This window comes from Ixodes scapularis, unplaced genomic scaffold, assembly GCF_016920785.2.
Source record: "Ixodes scapularis isolate PalLabHiFi unplaced genomic scaffold, ASM1692078v2 PGA_scaffold5__190_contigs__length_132052651, whole genome shotgun sequence".
Lineage (NCBI taxonomy): Eukaryota > Metazoa > Arthropoda > Arachnida > Ixodida > Ixodidae > Ixodes > Ixodes scapularis.
The window spans coordinates 123840188-123866215 of NW_024609880.1; the positions used below are offsets into that span (position 1 = coordinate 123840188).

Consider the following 26028-nt stretch of genomic DNA (forward strand, 5'->3'; position numbering starts at 1 on the left):
TGAAGTCCAGCCTTTAATTAGACCAGTCCTAAAAAAAAAAAAAAAAGATATATTTTAGTTGTGATCTTAAGTTTTGTGTCGTTGTCGCCCCCCCCCCCCTTTTTCTCTTTCTTTATTTTTGTTTTTTGCGTTATTTGAACCAGATCGCCTGCGCCTTCGCTTTAGTTTCAATGATGTGGTTGCTTTCAAAAGCCAATTCCACAATTATGCTTTTTTTTTGTTTTTGTTTTCCTCACTCCGCAGATTGCGGGAAAAATACCAGAAACAAAGGAATCAAAGTCAGCAATCATAGTACCTATATAATTGTGAAATATACGAAATATATAGACTAATATTTTTCAAATTAAGAAATGAGATGGTACGCATCTGTCGCGCTTACCTCAATAAAAAGAAAGAAAAAAAAAACTTGTCAGCAAGAAAGAAAGCAATACTGTCCCGTTAATCAGTTTTTTTTTTTTTTTTTTTTTTGTACATAATTGTTACAGGCGGTTACAATGTACTTTTATGGTTTGAAATATTGGACGGACGTCGGCTCATAAAGAAAAGAAAGATATTTTGTATTTAAGTAAAATAATGCTTTCAAACTTACACATCCGTCCCCGGGTCTCTCACGAAGCCTTCACTGCACAACTAAATAATCTTGGCATTCGGAGGATGGAACAAAAACTGCATAAATTTATAAATTGATTCTTGTTTTGGCCAGTATTATAAACGTTGTGTGAACTTTTCTTCTTTCACCTTTCGTGTCTAACCAACTTATGCCAGTCCGCGTGCAACTGCGAGTATTGTTTTATCGACTACGGCGTGGGCAACTTTCTTTTACACTGACCACATTTTTTTTTTTAATACTTCACAAACACTGCCAGTAATATTTTTCTTTGTTGCTTGTTTCGACTACGTTGTGCCTAACCTTTTCTTCGTTTACAATGACTCTGTATCGTTTCTCCAATAAAAAAAAAAACGATCTGCATCACTACGATATGCATCTGACAATCGGTGCACCCTTCCGTAGGTCCATCCGGGCTGTGTAGGAGCACCACAAAAGTCACATAAATAAATAAAAAAAGATCCACATCTATGTATAATTTGTTTCCCTTTTGCAGACAACTAAGATCCAAAACAACTGTAAAATATGCAAACATTTTTTTTTTTATGTTGAATCGAAGGTTATTTGATTACCAGTCATTCTCCTTGTTTATTATTTTTCTAGCTTTTCTCAATTTTTTTTTTTTTTTTTTATGTTGAGAAGCAGTTTGGTAGCTTCGCTTATGCGTCCCAGCAAAAAATTAAAAAAGAAAAACAGAAAACAAATAAAAAGCTGCTAGTGCGGAGGCAAGAATAGCTTTCGGCGGCGTCTCGACCGCGATCTGTTTTTAGGAACTACCTCGGCGGAGGAGAGGAACCACCGCGTGCTCCTGCTGCATCTTGGCAACTTTTTCTTTTTTTTTCTTTTACATTTCTTTTTGTTGCTTCGTTGCTGTTTTTGTTTGACCGAATCGCTAAACCCTGGCTAAATCCTTTTTCCCCCTCGTAGCGCACGCCGACGCCTGCGCGCACGCACACAATGCCCCCAAATCCGCGCAGGCAGAAAAAAGAAAAGTATAAAGACACAGCCAGATTGTTTTTCGGGTTTCGCTGCTGTTTACACGCGGCTAGATTGAGAGAGAGCTCTCCCACAAAGCGGTTCCGGCATGTAGACAATATGCGCTATTTTTGTGGTCCGTCCATCGCCGTTGCCGCCGGAATCGCCGCGATGGTGGAGTGAAAAAGCTCAAGGAAGATACTTATATATATATATATATATATATATATATATATATATATATATATATATATATATATATACATATATTATTTTTTGGTGCGCGCGCGCGTCTTAGTTGCGTTTCGGTGAAGTATCCACAGCGCATAGGGATAATCGTGACGATTGGTTCAGGCGACGACAGTGCATAACCCGCTCCACTTGTACTACGTTTCGTTTTCGGGTTGGTGCGTATGCATGAGGCTACATGAGCGTCAATAAAATCGCAGTTTGTGCATGTGTCTTGACGCTCCACAACTAGGGCAATTATTGAAGACACAAATATAATTCTTACGATTATAACAAACAGAGCCCGCGACAACTATATAAGGAGAGATTATTGCTGAGCTATTGCAATCACGGACCCTGTGACTTTATGAACACCTACAATTAATCGAAACAATTACCCTGCAAATTGATTGGGCGACAGCGTGCAAAGCGCGTTATTAAATGTTGCGCGTGACAACCTCTAATTAAATTTGCGAGTGAAAAGAAAGAAAAGCGTCAGTCGAAAAACGGTTACATGATCAAAGATCGGTCGCGTAACAGCACAATGTTCGATCCCTGAAAAATAACAACAACAACTGAACACTACTACCGATCGATCGATCGTATTTAGAATGGAGGATTAAACAAATACAGCCGGGGTCATTCATTTTTAAATAAGTTAGCGCGTAATAAGAATACCGTTATGCTCAGAATGGATGACATCTTCGAGTGACATACCTGGGACGGGGGTTGGGTATCAGCCGCTCGTTTCTCTCGTTGCAGTCCGCATATGTAAGCAGCACAAAACACAGAACTGCAGACCAGTTCTCCCCTCTCGACCTCGTCTCTTCTGAGAAGGATCCCTGCCAACGGAGGCTTCAAGTACGGCCGTACCTTCACGAGTCCATCGCAGAGAAGCCACCACCGCAATCAGGCGCCCCAACCCGACCTCCTCGAAGCCAAGGAGTTTTGGTTTTGACTTCGGCAAGCAGCGAAGAAATAAGCTCGCGTTTTCCGTCGTCTTCTCGACGCAAGCCGGAAGTGTAAACTTCAACCGAACAACGTCGACGAGTTTAATCACGTGGGTGTATTGTTGACGAACTCGTTCGAGTATGCAGAGTTGGTGACTCGCAATGCCGGCCTCGCAGCGCTTCGCGGCGTTGTTTTTGGCGATTCTTCGTGACTCGCGAAGTTCGAGAGTTACCTTCTGTTGGTGGCGTTTTTCATAGGGTTGTTTTCTGCTGGTCTTTTTCTGGCGCATGTGGCAAAAACAAATAAATATGTTTTGTTATAGAAACGTTATTCGATATATTGTTGTAAAATACGAATATCAGAAAACTAATTCAGTTTTGAACTTAAATTATGGAGTTTTTGTAGGAGTTAGTTTCGGTTTCAGTTTGGCTATCCACGAGCATTTGATGGCAATCTCCTCGCTCTACATAACGTTCGGCAGCGCAACGCAGCGCCGATTGACGCGCTTGCCCGATAGGTGAAGACATCTCTTATGGAGATGTCTTCAGTTATGGGCAATGTGCAAACCAATGGAAATTTTCGTAGTTAGAAAAGGTATGCATCATTGAATATACTGGAGAATTAGAAAACTAAGCGAATTTTCTTGCGGTATTCAGTGGTCACTGTAGAAATGGAATCCTCGCCTTTTCTGCCGAAGCTGTGGTGGTGGTGGTAGGGGGAGGGGGGGGGGAGGCGTATCTGACGTTTTGCAATTTTACAAGATAAAACCCACCCGTGAAATACACCTTTGACGAAAAGTTTACATTGATACGTGCAGGCTATATTTTTACGGCCTATTTTATACCAAACCTCGACATTACAGACACCCAAATAGCAATGCAATGAATAAAACAAACTTACCGGGAATCCCCCTTCCCACACGCAATAAGCAAACGCAGTACAGTCCCAAGATCGTCAATGAATAAAATTTAATAAGCTATTCTTAATCTCTATATGTACACACACACAAATAGATACAGTCAAACCACAGCAAACAGCACATTGTCTGCATCAACATGTGGCTTCACAGGCCATACACTTGATATGTTACAAAATACAATAATCCTTTTCGTGTTACCTCCAATCAGGCATATTAAAAGAAAAGAAAAAAGAAAAAAACAGACACATTCAGATGTCGCCCCCAAAAAGTTAACCTAAATGCAAGGTTTTATTCCATAGTAAAACAGAAGTTTTCCCGTTAAATCTGACCTCATCCCAAGCCATGTTTTTGAGCTCGAAGGATTCAGCAATGTGACACAATTTCTATTTACAGGCTCCATGCCCCTATGTACAGAACAGCACAACACAAATCTTAAACCCTAAAAACAAAACAAAAAGAAAAAAGTCTTGCCAGAAGTGAGAGGTAAGAGAGCGTACAAAGGAGTTGGTTAATTAAAAAATGCTAGAAGTCCTCAGTTGGCTCACCACGAGTGAGGTGCCATGCAATGAATGGGCAAGCATGGCTCGCCAAAGAGCATTTCTTTCTTAGGGACAGTCGACGATTCCTGGGGACGGTCCGAGGACCACGTTGACAACAGTCCTTTGCACCAGACAGAGGGTGCAAACACCTCTAGGAGTACTCGGCCTAGGCAAAAACCTACACTTAGTACACAGATCACACCGACGACACAGTTACAAGTGTAAGGAAGATTGCCTTCACTGACATGAAGGAGCCAGCTTGTAGTTCATACAGTTATAAACTAAATTTAGAAGTTGAAAAAAAAAATAATAAGATGGAGTCTAACAACGTCGGTTTCACATTCACAAATGCCCAACTTTCCCGGCTTCGCAGGAATTCCGAAATGTTGCAATAACGCCGAGGGGAGTGTAACCAAGACCACCTAAAATAATCGAAACCCGTGCCTGATCATTTTCACGTCATCAGAGCGAGATCAGGCGCAGACAGGACAAGAGTGCTGCATCGGTGTTTGGCTAGGCTTTGTGTCCAATCAATGCGTCGAAGGACGCCCGGGGCATCATCCGAGCATGATGACATTACGTGGAAATAGAAGAGGTGGTTCACAAGCCTCGATTATTCTAGGTGGTGTTGTTTTAAGAGGCTGGCAGAGAAGAAACCGACACCTCCAAACGACGACCTGCTGCATTCTAGAAACACGCCGTGCATGCAGCCTGCATGCAGCCTCAGATGTGCCGCTGCGGAGAAGAGGAGTCAGCATCTGCGAGACTGGCTGGCACCACTTGAAGGCAAAAAGAAGCATGTATGCGCGAGGGCTTTTCCGTAACCTTCAACGTGCCCACACTTTGCACGCCAAGTGGTGCCGGGGCTTTTCCGTAACCTTCAACGTGGCCACACTTTGCACGCCAAGTGGTGCCGAGACACAAAACAGAATATCCGTGTGCCTCCCACGCCCTTGTCGACAACCGTACTGTGCCAATTGCATGAATCACTCTTTGCCGTTGACGCAAACCAAAAGACCACTATAATAGACAAGAGTGTCTGACAGCAAGGTGCAAGTTAGAAACAAAGTTGGAAGGGGTACTGCGACGAAAGAAAAAGTGGTTAGATAGGAAAAATGTGTCAAATTAAAACTTGTGCCTGCTTGAAACAAAACAGTGTCTATATTTTCTTTCATATTAATCACGAGCGCAGCAGTAACTACAAGAGTGAGCTATAAGCACGCGGGCGTGTGCAGTGCAAGCATTGTTCAGGGCAACGTGCTCGTAGCTTCGGCTTCGCTCGCATTTAATGTGAAACATAGCATAAATGTGAGTGATTTAAGCGCCCAACTCTCGCTCCTAGATGTTTGCGGTAGTATGGAAGCAAAACAATGTGAAGAGCTCAGTGATCTGAGCCTGTCTTTAGAAAGTTTGTAGCACTCCGTAACTTTGTTTCTCTAGTTAACTGTGTTACAACAATATTGTCGCAATCAAAACGGGTTGTGTCGGACACGCTAAAAACACGAAAGAAGCCTGCCGCGTGACATCCGCTGGCACCACTTATATGAGCAAGTGCACAAGTTTCCCTGCATTCAGTGCCTTTCTTGTAGCATACATTTCACATCATCAAACCTGTCACTTTCAAGAATCAGGACGCAGAGCCCACAAACCGAGAGCACACCTCCCGTTGTAGTCGCTCGTAAAAAGCGTCCCGAGGTTTTAAAAACAAAAGTAAACATTTGCCTCGGACTGGAGGTAGGCCAAGACACACCAAAAGGAACTATAAGTTGCCTAAACAATAACAAATAAATAACGAAGCCCCAACAAAAACTCCCATTCTCGACCGATTGCCGACAAAAATGAACGAAGGGTATCTACATGTCTCTTCTGCAGCGTTGTGTGCTTCAGCAGATGTTCAGGCATTCTTTGTGCATCATTTGAACAAACCTTGAAGGAAAGCCTAACAATTGATTTTCTTCATTATACAACTTCCAGACATTCCAAGCCTTAACAAGGTGCACTGTCGTTGCTCTGCCAAAGCACACACATGCCCACTATGCAGATATTTTGGCATTCCAAAACAGACAACCGGAGATCATCAATGTTGAAGAGCACCGTGCCAACAGTTTCTACTGTTTCCCAACTCTACACATTTTATACAAGCGGCCAGTTTGGCGATCCCTCGTACGTCTTAAAGGACAATGCTCTTTTTCACTCGCCCGCGAAAGGGAATGCTTCCAATCGCCATTGCCACCCGACAAAGGAAAGGTAAAAACTTCGCACAGACATTGCACAAGCTAAGGAACAAAAGAAAAAAAAATAAAATAAAGCACAAAAAACAAAACAACACAAAGTTGTTTTCTGATTTATCAAAAAATGTCAAAGCTACACCTGACAAGCAATGTTCAACAGCAACATTGTTAAGGGAAGATTCGAGTCTAAAAACGGTGATATTTTGCGCAAAAAAAAAAGTGATTTTGAGTTTTACGGTGTTTTCTCATCTTTTAATCTATATTTGATGTATAAAAATAATCAGTGTCGGATACGCAAAATTACTCATTTGCGCATTTGAAGACCTCCAGGCAACCCAGAATGGAATGAATTTGAGCCAATGTTTTCTGGGTGGTTCTTCAAATTGTGACGTCGCTTGCCATCACATTTGCATTGCCAAGTAGGCCTAGCCGTCTCCTCTCCATTGCAGTTTTCTGTAGCTTCAATTTCTTACGAAAATTTATTAACAAAATATTATTTTCCTCACTGCCAAACAGTATAGCTACACATTTATGGTAACATTCGAATGCATTTTTCTTTTTATGTAATTTTGGGGCACTTTCACGGATTGTGCTTGAGGATTTCTGTTCTTAATATATTCCTAGCACAATCAAATTTGGCATGAATATACTTTAGAATATGTAGAATGAAACTATCTAGGTTTGGTTAGAATGTATTTTTTTTATATTGATGGAAAATCTAAGAAACCTTTGTTAGCCCCATGAAATGGCATTTTTGCTATTGCTTTATTATTTTAAAATGAAAGAAGCATCACACACCTTACTTTTATTGTTCATTGCAGTCAGTGGTTTAAAAGCAGCCAATTGGTTTATTTTACTAGGCTTTTAAGTGTGTTGCCATGCCTCACACATGCACAAGAACATGTTTTTTTTTCTGCATGTACATTGCATCGAGAACCTAAAAAAATACTATATCAAATCTAACACAATAATTTTAGAGAGAAGATTAAGCACCATAAACTGTAGAAATTTCATTTCAATATTCTAAATAATTAAAAAAAGCTTTATCCTGGAACATGTTCCCTACAAAATGTTGATGTGGAACATCTTTACCAGATGTAATCAGACATGCTGTATCATAGCCTACAGCCTGCACTGTACCAGACAATGGGCTTTAATAATTATAACAATATTAATCATAATATTACGAGCAAACACAGAGGTTAAAATCAAGACTCCACATCCTGCGGACAGAACACGCCAAGGGTGCGCCTGCGAAGGAAGTTGCAATAAAAATAGGCCGTCCATGTTGCACAGGCTACGCCATAACGGACTACGCCCCACACCTCGCCAATTTCTGTCACGCATCTAGCGTTTGCGGCAAGGAACATTAAAAGAATCACCAGGATTTCAAGTGCCGCCGTTGTGTCGGGGGTTCCTAAATCGTAAATTCCTATTATCCACTCAAACTGGTACAGCAAGCAAGAAAAAGAGGTTCGTTGGCCATGCTTGGAATTCCCAGTATACACTCATTTTGATTTAAAAGTGAAGCTACATTCAAAGACCCGCCCTAGGCTCCTTCATGACCAAAGATGAGCCTGACTTGAAACTGAAGCTGCAAACATGAACAGCTTCAGTTTCATGAGAGTACCTTAAAAGGTTCTCCCACGACCAAAGATGTGCGAGTACATTCTTAATGCATTCTCACACATAACTTCCACCAGCCCGCCGAATAGATCACAAACTCGGTTCAGAAAGCTGAGGAGTACCATTGAAGGACTTGTTTAGTCCATCTATGGTGCTTTGTCGAGCCGTTCGAGAACCCCCGACCGGCAGCTTTTCGCTCAGAAGAGTAACCAAAACATCCTGCACAAGGGCTCGAAGGACAACTGAGTAGCAAACAGGGGTCCGAATGTTTCGCAGTAAAATTCTATAGTTCAGCGAAAAAACATTAGTTAGTTTTGGAAGGCAAATTAACAATCACGAAACAAAATAATGTCGGTCATAGTGATGACTTTCGTTGCTTGCGGGATGTTTCCGGAGAATCGTCGCTCACGCTTTTGGCAAAACAGCCGCAAAGCGTTGGCTTGAAAGCGATCAGGGCCTGGTGTTTCACGTGCAATCCAGTTCGACAATAAATAGGAAACCAAGCGCGTGCAACCCGAAACAAGAGGCCCATTCTTGATGGCATCGCTCTCCGACCGGCTCGCTCCGTCGCGATCAACAGGCCAGACTAGATGCAGCAGACGGCCACGGCAACCTGCGAAAAACGCAGCGCTGGAGATAAGCATTTCATATTAAAGTGTTTTCCACTCATCAGAAGTCAAACCGTTCAATAGGGTGTTTTCACTGACGTAATTTCGTCCACCATTTTGTTGTTGCGAGCTGTCTGGCGTGTGCCAAACTCAAGCATTCCAAGGATTTACATGCCCCCTCAAATGCGTACAGTACTGCCGACATCATCTCAACCGGTTACGATGTAATCCTTCAATGTAGTAAATTTGTTTGAAAAAACAAACTAACCACAAAATGGCGAATTGACGTCATGTGCAAACAACCTATACACTCCGTGCGACGCGACTGGCGCGCCGCCGCGCGGCCGGTACCGAAGGTGGGCAGTGAGAACCCGAAGGAAAACGAAACCGAAACCACGCCGCGTACGTTGGTACGCATTGAAGTTGGAGCGGTGCGGTTGCGCTGGGTTCACAGCATGAAGTGCTGCCTGTGCTGCGTCATTACGTGCTTCAATAGTTATGCGTCGTATCTCGTGGGGACAAAGTTTCACAGCTTTTCACCTCGCCGATGCTTTGTGGGACAGCGACAACGATGGACCCGTGCCGTATGAGGCGAGAAATTCGGTCTCCCGATCATGTCTGCCACTGTTTCGGCACGGCTGACATATTCTACACTGCCGCTTTGCGCTCTGCGTTTGTTTTCGTACCAGCAACGCCTACATGTGTTGGCGCCGATGGGAAAAACTGAAATGCCATCCCACACTCGCGGGTATGCAGTGCCAATTTGGTTGGAGGAATGCCCTCCAAAGAAGTTTCGTCCCCATCGTGCGTGTCGATGATATTTCCCGACAAGTACGGCAAGCAATCTGTACTTCATGAAGAAAGACTCGAATGGTAAAAAAGAAGAAAAAAAAAAAGAGTGACATATATGAATCTATAGGAAAACTACCATGAAACTCGGAATCACTGGAGAATTGACGTTTGAGTATGGAAGTTTATGTGGTGTGCTTTCTTTTTTGATCAGTATACTTTTGGATGTGGAAACGCTGACACCCCGAGTTCTGTAGACAACAATTGTTTTTCTCGACTTTCACCTATCGCAAAGTGGTTCGAACCATTTTGCGATAGGTGACCTACCTGTAAAGTGCGCACCTCCAACGATGAGTGGTATTATCTTGACAGCCTTTGACGGTTAAAACTAGTTCCAGTTTAGTTACGGCGCCCAAAACTAAATTTCCACGTGGTTTCGCTATCCCACCTCTTTTTGGTATAATAAGTGTTGTGTCAAGTTACTAGCATGTCAAAGTACCTGTGCGCCGAAAATCAGTACCTCGCACAAGAGGTTATTTTACAACAGCTGACCGCAAAAGCCCTTGACGGCCAAACCGTGTGTTGGCCGACAACTTTGTTTTCTCGGCTTTAAAACCACCTTTCGTAAAGTTGTTTCAATTGGAAGTACAGTGCACTAGTCCCTTCCTACCTGAAAAGTGTCCACCTCCCACGACGAGTGGTATTCTCTTGACAGCCCTTTCATGGTCAAAACCGGTTCCCGTTGAGTTACGCCGCCCAAACTAAATGTCCACCTGGTTTCCCTATGCCACCTGTTTTTGGTATAATAAGTGCTGTGTCATGTTACTATCAAGTCGAAGCACCTGTGTGCCCAAATCTGCACTTTGCACAGCTCGCTATAACACAACATTTTGGGTTCAATATTGGATATCCCGTACAGCTTTATTTCTTTATTCGTTAGAAACATAACTTTCACACCTGCTGTCTTAATTAAACTTGGCACACTTTGTGCACAAACTTAGTGAACAGTTCACTCGCCTCCAAATATCATCGTTCCAGCAGTCCTACGTTTACAGCGACGAGCGAAATAAATTTCCCACTCAGAGCAATTATGGGGGGCCGCGGCTTTTCAAAAAACTGCTCAAACTCCTTTTTCGGCCGTAACTAGAGAAATTACCCCTAATAACGACTCAAACACAATATATAAGAAGTGGAGAACAGCTAGATGCCCTTCTCAGGTCTGCCCCAGCACCCATGTAACGTCACCCTCAATGTATCGGCTCAAAAAGCAAAAGTTTCGTCCGTGCGCGCTTCCGCGGCCACAGCTTCGCATGCGAAAAGGCGCCGCAGGCTGCTGAACGCGCCTCACTGTCGAACGCCAGCTCCTCCACTAGCGGCGCTACGCGCGTTTTTCGAAGCGCCCCCTATAGTTCCCGCACGGAGCGTATACCATGCGAAACATCACACAACTGAACATTTTAAGCCAGAAAATGTTCCTCAAATACCCGCTGTCAGTCTTCGCAATTCAACGTCAAAAGGCCACCGACAACCCCGGAAATCTGTAACTTATTGTCTCAAACACTTAAAATAGGTGTAGCACAATAGCAACAAATCTTTCAGCGCATAAAAGAATTTGTTAGAGAGCCAAATTCAGGTCTTGCAAATGCGCAGTGCCACAAGGGAGCTGGATATCTGTGGCAGCTATGTTGATCAGGACTTTTCTGTGCCAGGTGACCTTCACGCTTCGAGGAAGATATTACTGAGTACTCGGCCGAGTCAAGTTTGGTGCCTGCCAAACGACAATGTCCGAACAAAACCCGTATGATCATTCTCGGCGAAGGCAACGATGAAGACATAAACTGCGGAAATTGAGAAGAACCGCAACCATTATTACGTCACGACGCTTCCCTTTTTGGAAGAGCAATAAAAGGCAGGAGGCAGCACTTGGCCATTAGTACGTTATTTTCGTTGCAATTATGAGGTTTTTCATTTCAAAGGTTTGAGGGTGATGTCTAGGGATAATTTTTGGTCAGTTGGGACAACTGACCCCGTGAGTGACGACGTCACAGCATGGCGCACTGCTCCAAACAAACCGTTGCTAGCGCCATTGCTATGGACACATGCATGGGGGCTCGACAAGAGGTTAAAAATTCTCCGATCAAAAAGTAAACATTTTTTTGTAAGCATGGTGTCTCCTCCATATGTACCGTAATCACGAAGAATTTTTCTATTGTCTTGGTACCTCAAAGCGATGACAAAAACCCGTAATAAGGTTTCAAAGCCGGTTTCGCCTTGCTAGCAGACGACATGATGGCTTTGCGAGTTCAGTGGTTCTTTCCGAGGGAGTATGCGAACGTGCTGAATGAAGTTGGCGACAAACGACGAAACTTCTATTCTCAGGGTCAACTTTCTGTGGGATTTCGGAAGCGGAGTGCCCCTTAACAGCTTTGATTGACGTTCAAGGTGCGCGAGGGCCTTTCCGTGGAGCTTGCTTCAGCTCCTGAACCACTTTGTTAGAGTCACAATAATTGCTCCTTCATTATAATGCAAGTCAACTGCAAAATCAAAACAAAGGGCCCGATGCTGCTTTGATACCATGTTCCAAACAGATGCTCTTCTCGCCATATTTTTAGCATATCTCCATGCATGTGATGATTTTTGTCAGACAGTATCCTGTATCACAGGCAAACACAACTTGTTTTTGTAAACCTGATTAGTTTTCTTAGGCCTGCCACATAAATAAAAAATCAAAATTGTATCATTGAGCAAACAATTCAACTGTTGCAGACGGCATACTTCGGTCATTCCGTGCGCGTTCGTTATGCGTCCGTCGTCTGCACCAAACATCTCTCGACGTCTCGAGGATCGGAAGTTGTTGTCTCAAATATTTCAGAAACAGTCGATTCTCGGCAAACTGTTTGTCGCGATAAGTGTGAAAGCTAGGCTTCCTACATCTTGTTCTTTTTAGACATCTATATTCTATGCTTAATTTTTTATTGATCATTCTTTCACAGCAAAATCCAGCCCCGTATAATAGTCCATAACAACGCCCCTTGCAACGGTTTGTTGCCGACGAGCTCTGGTGGATAATGTCGCAACGTGGCAACCTCACCTGCCGCCAGGGACGAGTCCGGCCATCTTGCTGAAGAGGAGGAAAGGAAGGAGAGGTCGGGGGCTGCGGTGGGAGGTTAGGAGTCCTCCATGTTGCAGGAGCCGTCGGGGGCCGAGGGGGCGGCGGGGGACCGTCCGGAGGCGTGGAAGGCGGTGGGGCAGCAGGGGGACCCGCTGCTGCTCGACAGGGAGTCCGTCATGTCGTGGGGCACCGTCTGCTCGGGACTGCTCGTGGCCTCCAGGCTGCTCTGCGACAGGCTGTGCAGCAGAGGTGCCACCACGGGCACATTCCTCTCGTCACGCAGTACCATAAGGTTAATAGAACAAAGTCTAGACGGAAAGTTCCCAAGCGTTTCAGCCACTTCGAAGCGCCGGGGCACAGACGTGGACGTCGATAATCCCAACGGAACCGTGTTGCTGGCGATGCTTCAGTATACACGGAAGAGCGGCAAAGTGCCATGTGCAAGGTTTTGTACCCAAGTTGTTTCCTAGCTTTATTTTGCACAAAATACTGGCATCGCGCATTGTGCAAAAGAAATTATGTTGACAAGCATTTGAACAACTTCCAACTCGTCGCGCCGAAACGAACACGCCCAACCTTTCGTCTGCCTTCTTTTTCTGTCACTTCTTTTTCTCGTTCTTTTTCTCAGGACCATCGGCATCTGCGCTTACAATTTGCCGCGTTCTGCCCCCGTCTTTGCCTCCCTTCGCAATACGACTGGGCTACAGGTCCCGTTGTAGTGTTTGTTACTGTTTAGGCTTAGGGAAAAAACTTCACCCTTATCCTTGTGAAATCAGCACACTTTGAATTGCATCTCAGTTGCATCAGGGACACTCGCATCATACTAACCCAATTTTACAACCCTCAAATAAAACTGAGCTTGCGCTGCATTGGACGTGGCTTAGGAAACAATAAATCTGGCGTAAACTAGTTGAGCACAGAACAAGTGCTGGAACATGCTTCGCGCCCACTCCATCTCCAGTGTGGCAAACAGATCTTTACGAAGTATTTGCCCGAGGGAGAAATCCCAAAAAGTCATGCGATGAAAGCGTCAGGCTTTTTGAGACGCGGCGCACTGACATCGGATTTGCAGTGGACGGAGGGAGAGTTTCTCGGGAGTTACAAACAATACCTGCTTGGTGGCGGATCAGTTTGCTTTAAACAATATTCTGTCATTAAAAGCTTTGGTACCAAGTGTAGAAACAGCTAGATCTGCGTGCTACGTTCTCAAGAGTAGAAGCCACTAAATTCGACAGCCAACGTCGACATCCCTCTTACCAGCGCTTCATCCGTACGAACGATGAAGCTGAGGAGGAAGTTGCGCTCGACAAAGGCATCACGCACATGAAATCACTTACTTCTCCCCCGTTTGATCACCGCTTTAAGGGGGAACACTAATATTGGGGCCTTTTTCCTTATATTTTTGGCCAAGCCAAATAAAACAGCACAGGCTTGTTCAGACTTTTGACCTGATTTCGAATATCTGCCATTTTTTTTTTTAATTAGTAGGTTACTTATGAGGATAATTATAATCAGCCAGACTTTGTGTTTAAAGACAATAGAGAAAAATCATCTTTAAAAAAGAATGTTTTAACATATGGTCAGATACTACAAATCATGAAAGAATGCAATAAGAATGCAATGTTGGAAGCACTTTTTAGATTGAACCATTATCATAATGTGACTTTACAACACATTGAAGTTCAGTGCTCAATGTGTGGCTACCAAGCAATAAAGCATTATTTCAGTTAAAACTTTTCCTACACCGATTTTGAAAAATCTGCTTCCAACATTGCATGCTTTGCACATTTAGCTACATTGTGCTAAAAAAAGTTGTCTTTTTGTCTGCCCTAGATGCTGAGATATCCCTCCTGAAAATTTGTAAGGAGTCCAAAATTTGTTTTTTGAGAAAGTGTTGTTTTAGCATCAGCTTCAGTGCAATTTAAACCCATAGAGATATTATAAAGTGATATTATGGCTCGAATATTAATCTTCAAAAATAATAGCTGTAGATTTCAAGATCACCGTCTTCCAAAACAACAGTGTTTTCTGGATTTCTTTGGCTCCGAAGACCCATGTCTCCCCTCCAGGGCCACCTGTCATACCTGTGGTGCAGCACGTGGGAGGTGGCCATCTCCTGAGCAACGGACAGGTTGAGTCGTTTGGCAGGCATCGGGAAGTCTCCCTGGTCCATGTCCATGTCGACTGAGGTACGTCCCCAAGAAACAGGTTAGCCAGGGAGTAAAAAAACAACCGCGTCTCCACGTGGTGAATGATGTTGATTGGGGTTAAGCTCCGGTGGTGCTTGTCTACGTAGACGGTGAGCCGCAGCATGCCGAGCCTTTCGTTCATTTTCATCCATGTCACGCTGCGGTCAAATGCTCAAATGCGTATATAACCACGTTCCATACCACACATTCTTTTTCTGACATGGACGAAAACGAACGAAAGGCTCGGCATGCTGCAGCTCACCGTCTACGCAGAAAAGCACCACCAGAGCTTTGCCCCAATCAACATCATTCACCACGTGGAGATGCATTTTTTTTCCCCCTACACGAGCACAAGAGCACGTGCTCACGTGCTCATGAGCACGTGAGCTCACGAGCAGGAGCACGTGCACCCGACGGTGGTCGGAGACACGGACATGGCTAGCCCCTAAGGAGCTTCGCGCCTAAAAGCTCCACACATGCAGGAATAGAGAGCTCCCAACATGCAACTATTCTCTCGACAGATCAAGGTAGGGCATTTATGAGAATAAGAACCTTTGCGTCACGCAGGAAAGCTCTCTTTCCGAAAGAGCTCAGACTTGGCTCCAGAGCAGATTCAACAGTTGGATAAGAAATTCCAATTTCACTTAACTTCACAAGATATTGGACTCCAAAAAATCTTTTTTGGGTGCCCGGATAGTACACGTATGTCGCAAAATAAACATTTCCTAAAAAAAACCTTTAAGCACAATAATTTTATTACGAGATTCATTTTAAGTGATTCTGAACAGTACTTCTATGTCAGGGTCTGTGGTGCAGTGGTAAGCACACCTCACAGGTAACAGGGAAACTCCGAGTTAAAATCCCGGTGGTACCCAATTTGGCCTTTCGGCGGCTTTCTTACCTCCTTTTCCATCCGATCGTAAAGTTAGTTCATCCGCACCTTTTGACCATTTACTCGGGGCATGTAAACACACGGATGCTCGTAGCTTCGACCACGCATTCAAAAACTAGGCATCCTAAATTCGGATCTGTGGCCCTCATTTGAGAATTTCAGAGTTAAGACTATAGCTAATGAAACGACAAGATAATTTTTGTAAAACAGTAAAGAAATAAAATCCAGGGAGGAAACGGCACTCACACTTTCGTTTCACGGAAAACTGGCTCGGCCTCAGCGTGATAGGACTCTGACTTCGTCTGCAACGCAAGACAAGGACGGCAGTCAGTAAACCGCGGAGCCCGGCGCGACGCGGAACAGCGGGGACCGCCCGTCGCCGCCAGTCACCTGAGGTAGGTGTGGCCAACCAGAGAGCTTTGCGAATCGAGGCTAGTACGGACAACCGGCATGTGGGCAGCATCCCTGGCCTCACTGCATGCAGCGCCACAGAACACAGAACCGAAGTCGTCACGACACAGGAACCTCGAGCGCTCCACAAAGCGGCACGACGTTGCGGAGCGATCCAATCTTCGCAAAAGCGTGATAAGCAACGAGGACCATACTAGAAGCGCCTGGTCATTGGGCAGCCGTAGGTGCAGCTTGCAACAAAAAGGCGTGGCACGCCGCGAACTGGGTTTCTCAAACTTTTCTATCTCGAGAGACCCCCGCCGGTCTCGGCATTGATGTGGTAGAGCAGTGCGGAAGCCTACAGACTTTGTAGACAGTAAAGCACCTTATTGGGGAGCGTTTGGCCCATAGTTACGCATCACAGAGTGGCTCGGGTCCGCTAGAATAGCGCTTGAATTAAAAGAACGCCTTACTTGGTGGTACAAGCAGTCGAGGAAATTTAGGAGCTCGAGATTTCCTCGGGGTTATTATAAAGCGAGTTCCCAGGAACCCACTTTATAAAACGTGTTCTCAAACTGAATTCATAGGAAAGCGGAAGTTCGCCAGAGCACCCTCAAGGGTTCCCCTAAGCTCCCAAATTTCTGCAACCGTCGCCACCTTCAAGTGTCCGTTTTTTCCTCAGTTCAAACGCCATTTTAGACCTAAACCACCCAATGACGCATAACTATGAGCCAGACACTCGTTCGTACGTTCATAATTATTCGAAAGCTGTGCAGGATTCTGAACTGCTTTACCGCATCGGTGTCGAGACCGGGAGGGGTTCCTTGGCTATTGGTTGAGGCAGCATACCTCCAGATTGTGGAGTTTCAGAACCCCAGCAAAGTAACGTATCGTAAACGACGGCCGAGTCTCACGGCTCTGGCGACTCTGTAGTGGACTGACCTTGTGGCAAAGGCCTTCCGCGTGGGGCTGGGGCTGGGACTAGGAGAGAACGCCTGCTTGCTGGACAGGCACATGGAGGGCGAGAAGCACTGCTGCTGGAACAGAGGTGCGGCGACCACGACACTTCACGAAAAGGGTACGCTGGAGTTACAGAAACAACAAGCCGCATTACAAATTCCCCCAAAGTTACTAAAACAACGTTCTAAGACTATTAAGAGTTCGAGGGAAGCTCCTCTCACCTCTTTCCACGTTAGCAGAGCAAACGCTGGAGAGAAGGTGACCCCCTCTCAGGCATTTGCTTTTCTAAATTGGAAACAAGTGGGAGGGACTTCCCCCACACTTAACCCGTCACCGACAATAACCTCCAAGTGCTTCGTCCCTTGCCAGGAATCGGAACCCTGGACCCCTTGCTCCCTAGTCTGACGCTCTACCCCTGTGTCGGCGCCGCAACTTGGATGGGTGTCGTTAAAGTGCAGAGGCTGCGTCGTGTGTTTGTGTTGGCATCCCCAACAGATTACCCCAAAAGCCAAACCAGAACGAAACAGATCCAAACAATCGAGGCACTCGTCGTCTGTATGCGAAGCACCGAGGCGACTTCGAACTTTCACGCCCTCAGTAAGACGTGTTGAGCAGACGACGGGGTTCGCACCTTGCCCGTCCGCGTGGGAGAGGGAGAGTTGCAGATGCCCGGCGGAGGGGTGAAGATGTGGAGGGGGTCCGTCAGCGACCGGGGCCGCTTGCTCGTGTCACCCAGGCAGCCGTCAGCCTGCAAAGGCGGGAGAGACCGCATCAGGACTGGAACGGTCATGAGGACGCAGTTCAATTATTCGTAGAATTGCCTCGTGTAGTTTGTGTGCCAGGAAACAGGCATTTGTTTGCTTTTGCACTGTTGTGGTTGCATTAGTACCAGCTCTTCTCATGTGCATGAGTGAGGTCCAGCCTCTGTAAGCCAAGTGGCAGCACAAAATATAAAAAACAAACGCACAAACATTGGGACTCCTTAAATTCCGATAGAGATATGCGTATTAATTTCCCATTCAATGTGCTGGCCTTCCTGGTTGTTACTGCCAGAAACACCGATCAGAGATGGTGGAAGGCTGTTTATATTTGCGCCATTGTCCTTCTTTTTCCCTAACCTGCCTCTCAACACCCTGCTTCTCGCCTGGGTGAGCCCGACTGCGTAACAGGCTCTAATATTCGAGAAGTTTGTACTAACATTTATGTCACAGCATCCCTAGTCACTTTGGCTAAAATTCCTTCGCCGACCATGCTGGCCACGTCATTCTCTCAACTATCAGATGATGATGTCGCAGAATTGCAAATGAGCCACAAAGTCGCGAAAAGACACTTTGCAAAACGACGACTCTGATAAGACGTGGTAAAACAGAACTGGAGTCTCCTACTGATGATAAGATTCCACAATTTTTATGCCAACTGCATGCATCCGCACCAGGTCCCTTGCATTGCACTCCACTGCGCGCAAATTTTATTCTTTTTAAATAAAGACTGACCTATTTTTCTTTTTTAAAGGGTGCCAACGTACAATAGTGAACGAAACTTTTTAGCCAATTGAGTTGATTGAGATGCTTCGCTGCGTCAGCTGCTTCTTTGAGCACACCGGTGCAAAGCAGTGAAGCTTGACGGTGCACGACGGTGCGAGGCAGTGAAGCCTGACAATCGCGTACCGTTGCAAAGCTGTGAAGCTTGACATGAGCAGCGCAGCGTGAGCGCCACGGAGAGGGGGCACGAGGTCGGAGACACGAATGAAACTAGCAGAACTGGGCAAACCAAGCGCAACAGATGCATGCAAGCCCATGCAGTAGAAACAAATGAACAGACAAGCGTGTTTTTGAAAAAGCCAGAATCCCTTTCAAGCCCACACTGGGGCAAGAAACACCCCAACAAGCCACACCGGAGGCGTCGGGTGGCGCACAGAGAAGGCAAATGCAAAGAATGAGAAATTTCTACAGACATCCCTACAAGAGTTTGTTGGGACCGACAATGATGAACATTGCAGCCGGGCAAATACATAGACACGTTTACAGGGCACTGCATGGGCGTTGCCAATAGAAAGCGACACTCAGTCCTTGGTTCCCCTTATTCAATTTACTTCCCTTCATCACTATGGCCTTTCTTGATGCCAGTGTCCTTGTGTCCAGCAAAGGCTCTTATGTAGGCTAATGAATGCCCACCTCAGTGGCTAGACATCCCCATAAAAGTTCAGAAACGATGGCTTTAATGTGGCACATGCTAAAAGCGTCTATAAACCAGGAACACGTCAATGAAGTTCTACAGTAAGACATTGAGATCTGTGAGGCCGTGGATCGTGCATGCAAAGAAGTTACAGACCTGAAGGCAAATCTGGTAAAAGCACTATAGCATTTTTTTAAATAAAAACACTGGAAAGACAGCAGTCAATACTGACTACTTACTAATGAGAGATCATCCCAGGACTGTGAAATTGCAAGCTTTGACTGCACTTCCCTGGAAGAGATAAACAAAAAGAATATAAGCTCATCTGGTGCCAAGCCGCGCCAAGTCAAACCCTACTATAAGCAACAACTTTACAATAAATGTTAAGCATGTAACTGGTTCCCCTTTTAACTGTACTTTCTCTGAACTAACTTTTAACTCTAATAACTTTTAAAGTTGTCACAAGCAGCCAAGCAGCAGTGTCACTTTGAGTAGGGCACACTTAGAGCCAAGGACATTTTGAGACAAATCGTTACATATGTTCAACTATAGCTAAAATGTTTGCAAAAAACACATCATTCGTTGCCACTTCCAAACCCCTTCCAATGCACGGGTGGTATGGAACGCTAAACCCACCAGTCAAAGATGCACTCCAGGTACCAAAAAAGACATCAGACGAGAAAAAGGAACGGCAGATGCTCACTTTTCGTGGGCAGTCTCTCTGATCATGACGTCCATGCCTTCCTCATGTTTGATCTGGCTCACTCGGGACGGCACGGCCGCTAACGGGGACTGAAATTACAATTTATTTATTTAATAGAATATGTACCTACATTGCCTGAAGAGGCATTACAGTAGGGGTACAGACGTAGGGGACACAGATTACAGTAGGGGGGCATCATGTAATACACAACGTTTAAAAAAACACAGTGGAAAAAATTAATTTATAAGTAGTCTAAAATCTTCTAAAAAGATGCTCAGACAATGTCATTTCCACAATATCGCTGGGCAGTTTATTCCAGTCACCTATGGACAGCAGAAAAAAGGAGCATTAATAAACATCTGTTCCGCATTTGAAAGGCTGACACTTTTCGGAATTATCTCTTCTTTCCGATACATGGATGGGCTAAAATATGTATATGAACCTACAAAAAGCAGGATTGTTGTAAAACAAAACTTTATGAAAGATTTTGAGACAGGAATTTCCTTGTTTGACCCAAAGGTTTCCAGTGCAGAGAAAATTTAAGTTCAGTTGTGCTATCTCTGAAATCATAATTATCCGCAACAAATCTTACAGCATGATTCCGAATCTCTTCAATCTGATATATCAAGTTCTGCCTGACAGATCCCAAATCTAACTCGCATAATCAAGAACTGATCGGACATGGGGAAAATATGCCTCCTTCAAAGGTGGGGGAGGCCAACCTAAAATACAATGGGCATTGTTGTCCATGCTTTAGAGCTTCCGTCGTCAAACTTGACCTTTACTTCAAAACATGTAACACACGGAACAATACGAACTGGCTAGCACAAAAGTGGGGGATCACAAAGGCAAAGTTGGGAACAACTCGGTGCGAGGACATTGCCCATCCATGAAACTCGCACCGGTACACACAAATTAATCTTAGTGTGGCACATCTAATCTCTTGAAATGATAGTGTTACATAAAAAGGGATTAAAAGAAATCCTGCAGGAATCATTATCAATTTATCATGGTTAATATCAGACAAGTTTCGGAGTAATGTTCACTTTTTTTACCTTACAAAGTTTTCCTGGAACTACCTAGTAACCCGAGAGATACCTCACCCCCGAAAGATAGCCCCCCGCCTATCTTGGCATGATTTGCTATGTATTCTGAAACACCAAAAGATAGCCTATTTCTAGTAACTGCGAGGCCCTGGACAACAATGACCTCAGCAAAAACGGTGACAGTCAACTACGGTGGAGATGAACGAACATTGCTGATAGCGAAGGGCGGTCGTCTTTAGTTCATCTCCCCTTCCTGCGATCACAAGTTTCGAGGGCCACAAAATCTAAAAATAGCACTTTTTTCTCTTTTTCTGGCCAACCGAATGTTATCCCCCCACCCTATTTTCATCCGATTTGCTATTGATTTTAGGTGGGCTCTCTCTCAAGATATTATGGTAGACACACTGCCACAAGTATCAAATGAAAGGTTCAACAGCATTCTCAAAACATAAAAATAAATACTCCAGCTAACTGCTAAAAAAAGCTATCTGAAAAAAAGAGTAGCAGCAATGAACTGAAACAAAAAGAGCCAAGTATGGAAATGGCAGAAGAGGTATGTCCTGAACTTTCATATAGTGCAATGAAGCCCCGCATTCTTGGATCACAGAAAACAACAATCCCACGAAAATTTATGATGAGATGTAAGAATCCTCAGTACAAAAAATAGGTAATGGAACACAAGAGTGACAATAGCACAAAATAAAAAAAAAACAACCAAGGTACAATACAATGAGGCCACAATGACAACGCTCACACATTCCGTCCTCAGTTTCTTCTTGACAATTCAGTATTGCCAAAGGTTCCGCCATAAACAAGGGGGTTTTAGAGGGTCTCCCAGATAATTAGAACCGTGCAAAGGACAAGAGAGTGGATGAAGAAAGACACAGACACAGCACTGAGTCCGTGTTTTTCTTCATCTCGTCCTTTGCGCTGTTTTTGTTCTAAAGTACATACCAACCCGCCCTAAGCTTCAACTTTAACTTTCTCAATAAAATCAGACCTTAAAAAAAAAAAGGAACTGTCCACTACAGTGACCCTTGTCGAGAACCAAGATAGCATGCGCAAAGCAACAGCTGGCACCCCGGAAAAAAAAAAAAGCAATGAGATTTTTCACCATCTGCTTTGTTCGTACTGTCAAGCATGACATGCCGGACATATGAATCAAAGCAAGCAGTTCTGAAAATGCACCCCATCAATCACGAAAATAGTATGACGACCTTACAGCTGATCCTGCGTGAAGAACTGCTGCAGAGCTCATCGCCACCGGAGAAGCAACATCCCTTTTTTAAAAGCACAGCTCTTAAGCACCCATTTCCGGGTTGAGCGGCATTGCCGTTGGCGTCAACGTAACCGCGCGCATTGCATTATAGAAAATTTTTTCTCTAAATTTAGCAAAAAATTTTTCCACTAATTTTAGCGGGGAAATTTTCCCACTAAATTTAGCAGGGAAATTTTTCTGCTAAATGTAGCGGGAAAAATCCCCTGCTAAATTTAGCGGAAAAATGTTTCCACTTAATTTGTCGGGAAAATTTTCCCGCTAAATTTATGTCACGTTACCTCAACACCCATTCAGTTTCCCCGCTAAATTTAACGGGAAAATTTTTGCTAAATTTCCCTGCTAAATTAGTGGCGATAATTTTGCAACAGAGACTTGTAAACATCTCCTTTTTTTGTTTTTCTTGGCACTGACACATTTTTTTTTTTGGGGGGGGGGGGGGGGGGGGGGGGTTGGGGCTGTAATTTTTATTCCTCTGCTTCTTGAGCAATGTCTCAATATCTGTGTCACTCAAATCGGTGCAGTAAATAAAAGAATCACTCACAAATGCAGTCTGTGTTTGGCATCCGAGGTTGCATTTTTGGGGCATTTCATCAACCCTGAGGATCGCTACAGACTCGCAATATGGTTCTGTATTCATTAACTGCATGTGTCACCAATAATTTGGAAACCACTCTAGTTCTTCTGCCAAGTCACAGCCAATTTCAGTGAGCGCGATGCTGCAGATATAAGTGAAGTCACCCAAAATCAGCATCATGTGCATGCTGATGTGCACCATAGCAACCCTGGCGTGGTTTAAGGAATGTAACAAAAAAGAAGCAGCTGGAACGCAGTATCCAAACCCCGAACACAAATTGTACGCATAAATGCTCCACCAAACACAAAAATGTGCACAATTTGCGCGAGGCACCTTGGTGCATACGCGCTTGGAACTTTTAGTTCTCCGGGAACATCTGGCAACTCACAGAGGGAGAGTGGTTGGGGCTGAAGCTGGCACTGAAGCGCCTAGTTCGTGGGATGCTCAGCAACAGAGGGGAGAGGGCTTCCCTGCGGAGAAAAGAAAGGCAGATGCATCTTGAGTGAGAAGAGCAAACACAGATTACATTATACTACAGCGACAGGGCAATAAAACATTATTGTCTGCTTTCGATTCGGCTACCTAGAATCGAAAGCAGACAATAATTGACCCGTAACATACATTGCGGCCATCTGTTGTTCGTTTCCGCGGACCTGGGTGATTTGGCTGGGGAGCGAACCAGTCCAGTGTCACTGACCAACACCTTCTAGGTGAGAAGGTCGTAGTGCCTAGTTCCCTGTCACCTGCCAGAAGCCACTGTGAGGTACTGATTAGATATGAGTACTAAGTCAGCGCTTGGCCATGGTGCCTGTGACACGTGCACTGCTGCAGGTTTCTCTCCAGCTTGACAGTCCAGAGACGCTTCAACAGCCAGGAGTTGGGACGCTGTGACCGGCCGCAAGAACTACTTGCGCGGCGTACGAACAATGCGCAAAACTTCTTTTTTCTTCAGGTGAAAACGAGTATAGGAGGTGTTGAACCGATCGACGATGCTTTCTCGCGTAGGATACGAAGCATTAAATTGTTTGTCTCGTTGTGCAGGGTCAGAGTCACTTCAGCTAATCACAATGTCCCTTAGTTGTTAGAAAGTATTTGCAAAAGGAAAAAGCAACGGCAAAGAAATTAAGGCTCTGACACACAACGGGTCTGTCATCGACCGCATTGCAATGTCCCTAGTCGTCCGTAAAATTCTGAAACGCAAGACCTAATCTGTCTACGGTGAAATCTCTCCAGGATATTTCGTTTCACCCCAACTTTGCAAAACAGCAAAAGCTATGGCCCCCTCGAGCCAATCAGAGCGACGGCGCAAAGCACGCGATAGCTAATAATGATAATAATAATAATATTTATTTTGGTTCAGGAGAACCGCGGGAAGTGCTCTCTTCTCTTCACAAGAAGAGAGCACTACGGCAATACGACGTCGCATGTTTTCTTCCAACGAGCTGATTGGCTTGCTGGAACTGTAGCCTTTGCCAAGTTACAGTGAAACAGAGCGTGGCAGTAGTTAAGTTGTACAGTCACCCCAGCCACACGAGAGACTGATATGCGATGTTCCAGCGTACCTGAACGAGGGTGTGTTGCCCAACACATTGATCATAGGAGCGCTCGAGGAGCGCTTCAGGTTGGACGTGGTGTTCGTCGGGGGTGTTGGGTCGACGTCCATGTTGCTACATCGGAAGGCTAGGCAGCGACCCCTCTTCGTTACACCGCACACCTGCAGACAACGTACACACCATTTCAGGGGCACGCCGAGCAAATCAAACCAGAGGTGCCAACTACACACCAGCTGAAACTTGGAAGAGCACTACCATTGGTTTGCCGCTAAGAGAGATTATCCGGAGCCAAGGTCTCAAACTTCGGCCTCGACTGACCAAAAGAAAGGCAAGTCTTTCAATTTAAGCAGAGCAAATGCTGGGAGAAAAGGGAAGTGGAAACCCTGTTGAACTAAGCTGAGACTGGGGTAGAGAAGCAACATCAAAACATAGAAGGGATAGAAAATAGACAGGAAAACGTCGTCCTGTCTATTTTCTGTCCCTTCTACGTTTTGATGTTTCTTCTCTACCCCAGTCTCAGGTTAATTCAACATGGTTAATATTCACCAGCTCGCCTGCACCCTTAGGATTCCTTCTAGAAGAAACCCGTCAATCACAGCAAGAATAGAGTTCTGTGGAAGGGCTTTGTCCTATTCTTAATTTGTAACAGGCTCAAACTGTATGTTGACTGTCATACTGAAATCATTCTTTTTTCACAGAAAGGCGAGCTAAAGAAGAGTAAAGTATTAAATATTTTTCTACCTCCTCTTCGGTAACCACTAGTAAGCCCAAAGATATGTTCCCAACAAAACAAGTTTATGGTCACGAAACCAGATTCAAACGTTCACGCAAGCTCGTTCACGATAACCTCGCGCATTTTAGCGGATACGTTGGCGGCCTTATCCCAAATAACGTACCGCTGACACGATTCAGCATACTACGCTGAGATATGCTTTTGGGGCGACACGGCCACACGGCGCCGACTGGCTGGGTCTAGATTCCCAACAAGGCCGCTCGCCTGACAAAAAAAGTCGGTATGCATATCCAATCGGTTTCGCGTTTCAGCCGCTCGTCGCGCTAAAAAGAACGAGAAAGCACAAAAGATCTGCCTGAGCTTTGTTACTTCCGCTTACACAGGAGAGCAGCTGGCATTCGTCCGTGTACGCTGCGAAAAACAATTCGATAGGTGAACTCGTACAAAAAGACAAAAGCTTCTCGATCTCGAGTTCAGTAGGTTCAGCTTCGATCGCCGCCACTCACTTTTCGGTTGGTTCCGCGCGAGGCACAAGTCACAGGAATAAGTCGCCCCAAGCTTTACGCGACCGTCGCTCAGAACAACAAGGATCGAAGATCACGCTGACGACGGAATAAATAACGCGAAGACCGCCGATGCTTTGCACACAGGGCGATTAGGGGCAGTGCTTCCGAAGTCGTCTTTTCAGACGAGCTTTTCTTCGCTAGGTGTACACACGAAAAATCTCACTACCGCCGGTTGACTTCAGCTGGAGATAGGTTATTAATCACAGCTGTAATAAATGTCCGAGGGCTTTACTTACAGCGATTTCTCCTCGTAGTACTGCCCGCAGCAGATACCGTACATAACCATAGGAAACAAATCAACAAGAATGAGCGAGGAAAAAAAAAAAAAGAAAACGTTCTTGCGTGTAACGAAAATAGTCATTGGCTGACGCCGTTTCCACCGC

At 44.9% G+C, this 26028-nt stretch overlaps 2 protein-coding genes across 7 annotated transcripts in view; both read right to left on the reverse strand.

Moving 5' to 3' along the window:
* The window catches only part of LOC8042218, a 43583-nt gene extending 40813 nt beyond the window's left edge, over nucleotides 1-2770 (reverse strand). The window contains exon 1 of the mRNA XM_042294382.1: nucleotides 2528-2770. The gene's annotated coding sequence lies outside the window, so the exon portion shown is untranslated. The remainder of the gene's footprint in view (nucleotides 1-2527) is intronic.
* A 941-nt stretch (nucleotides 2771-3711) lies between these two features.
* On the reverse strand, nucleotides 3712-26023 carry LOC115321683 (P2R1A-PPP2R2A-interacting phosphatase regulator 1). Of its 6 annotated transcripts, none has more exons than XM_029981924.2 (12): nucleotides 25882-25956; nucleotides 24356-24507; nucleotides 23182-23263; nucleotides 19895-19983; nucleotides 19431-19482; nucleotides 17648-17764; nucleotides 16999-17093; nucleotides 16057-16140; nucleotides 15913-15968; nucleotides 14670-14769; nucleotides 12565-12821; nucleotides 3712-8689 (listed from the first exon to the last, which is right to left on the reverse strand). In XM_029981924.2, the coding sequence occupies exons 2-11, from the start codon at nucleotides 24454-24456 to the stop codon at nucleotides 12641-12643; spliced, it is 957 nt and encodes a 318-aa protein (XP_029837784.2). In that variant the 5' UTR covers nucleotides 24457-24507; nucleotides 25882-25956; the 3' UTR covers nucleotides 3712-8689; nucleotides 12565-12640. The 6 variants fall into 6 exon arrangements, with proteins under 6 accessions (XP_029837784.2, XP_040359126.1, XP_029837785.2 ...); XM_040503192.2 differs by lacking the exon at nucleotides 25882-25956 and adding an exon at nucleotides 25586-25785 and having other exon boundaries at nucleotides 16999-17090; XM_029981925.4 differs by lacking the exon at nucleotides 25882-25956 and adding an exon at nucleotides 25586-25723.
* Between the last annotated feature and the right edge of the window lie 5 nt (nucleotides 26024-26028).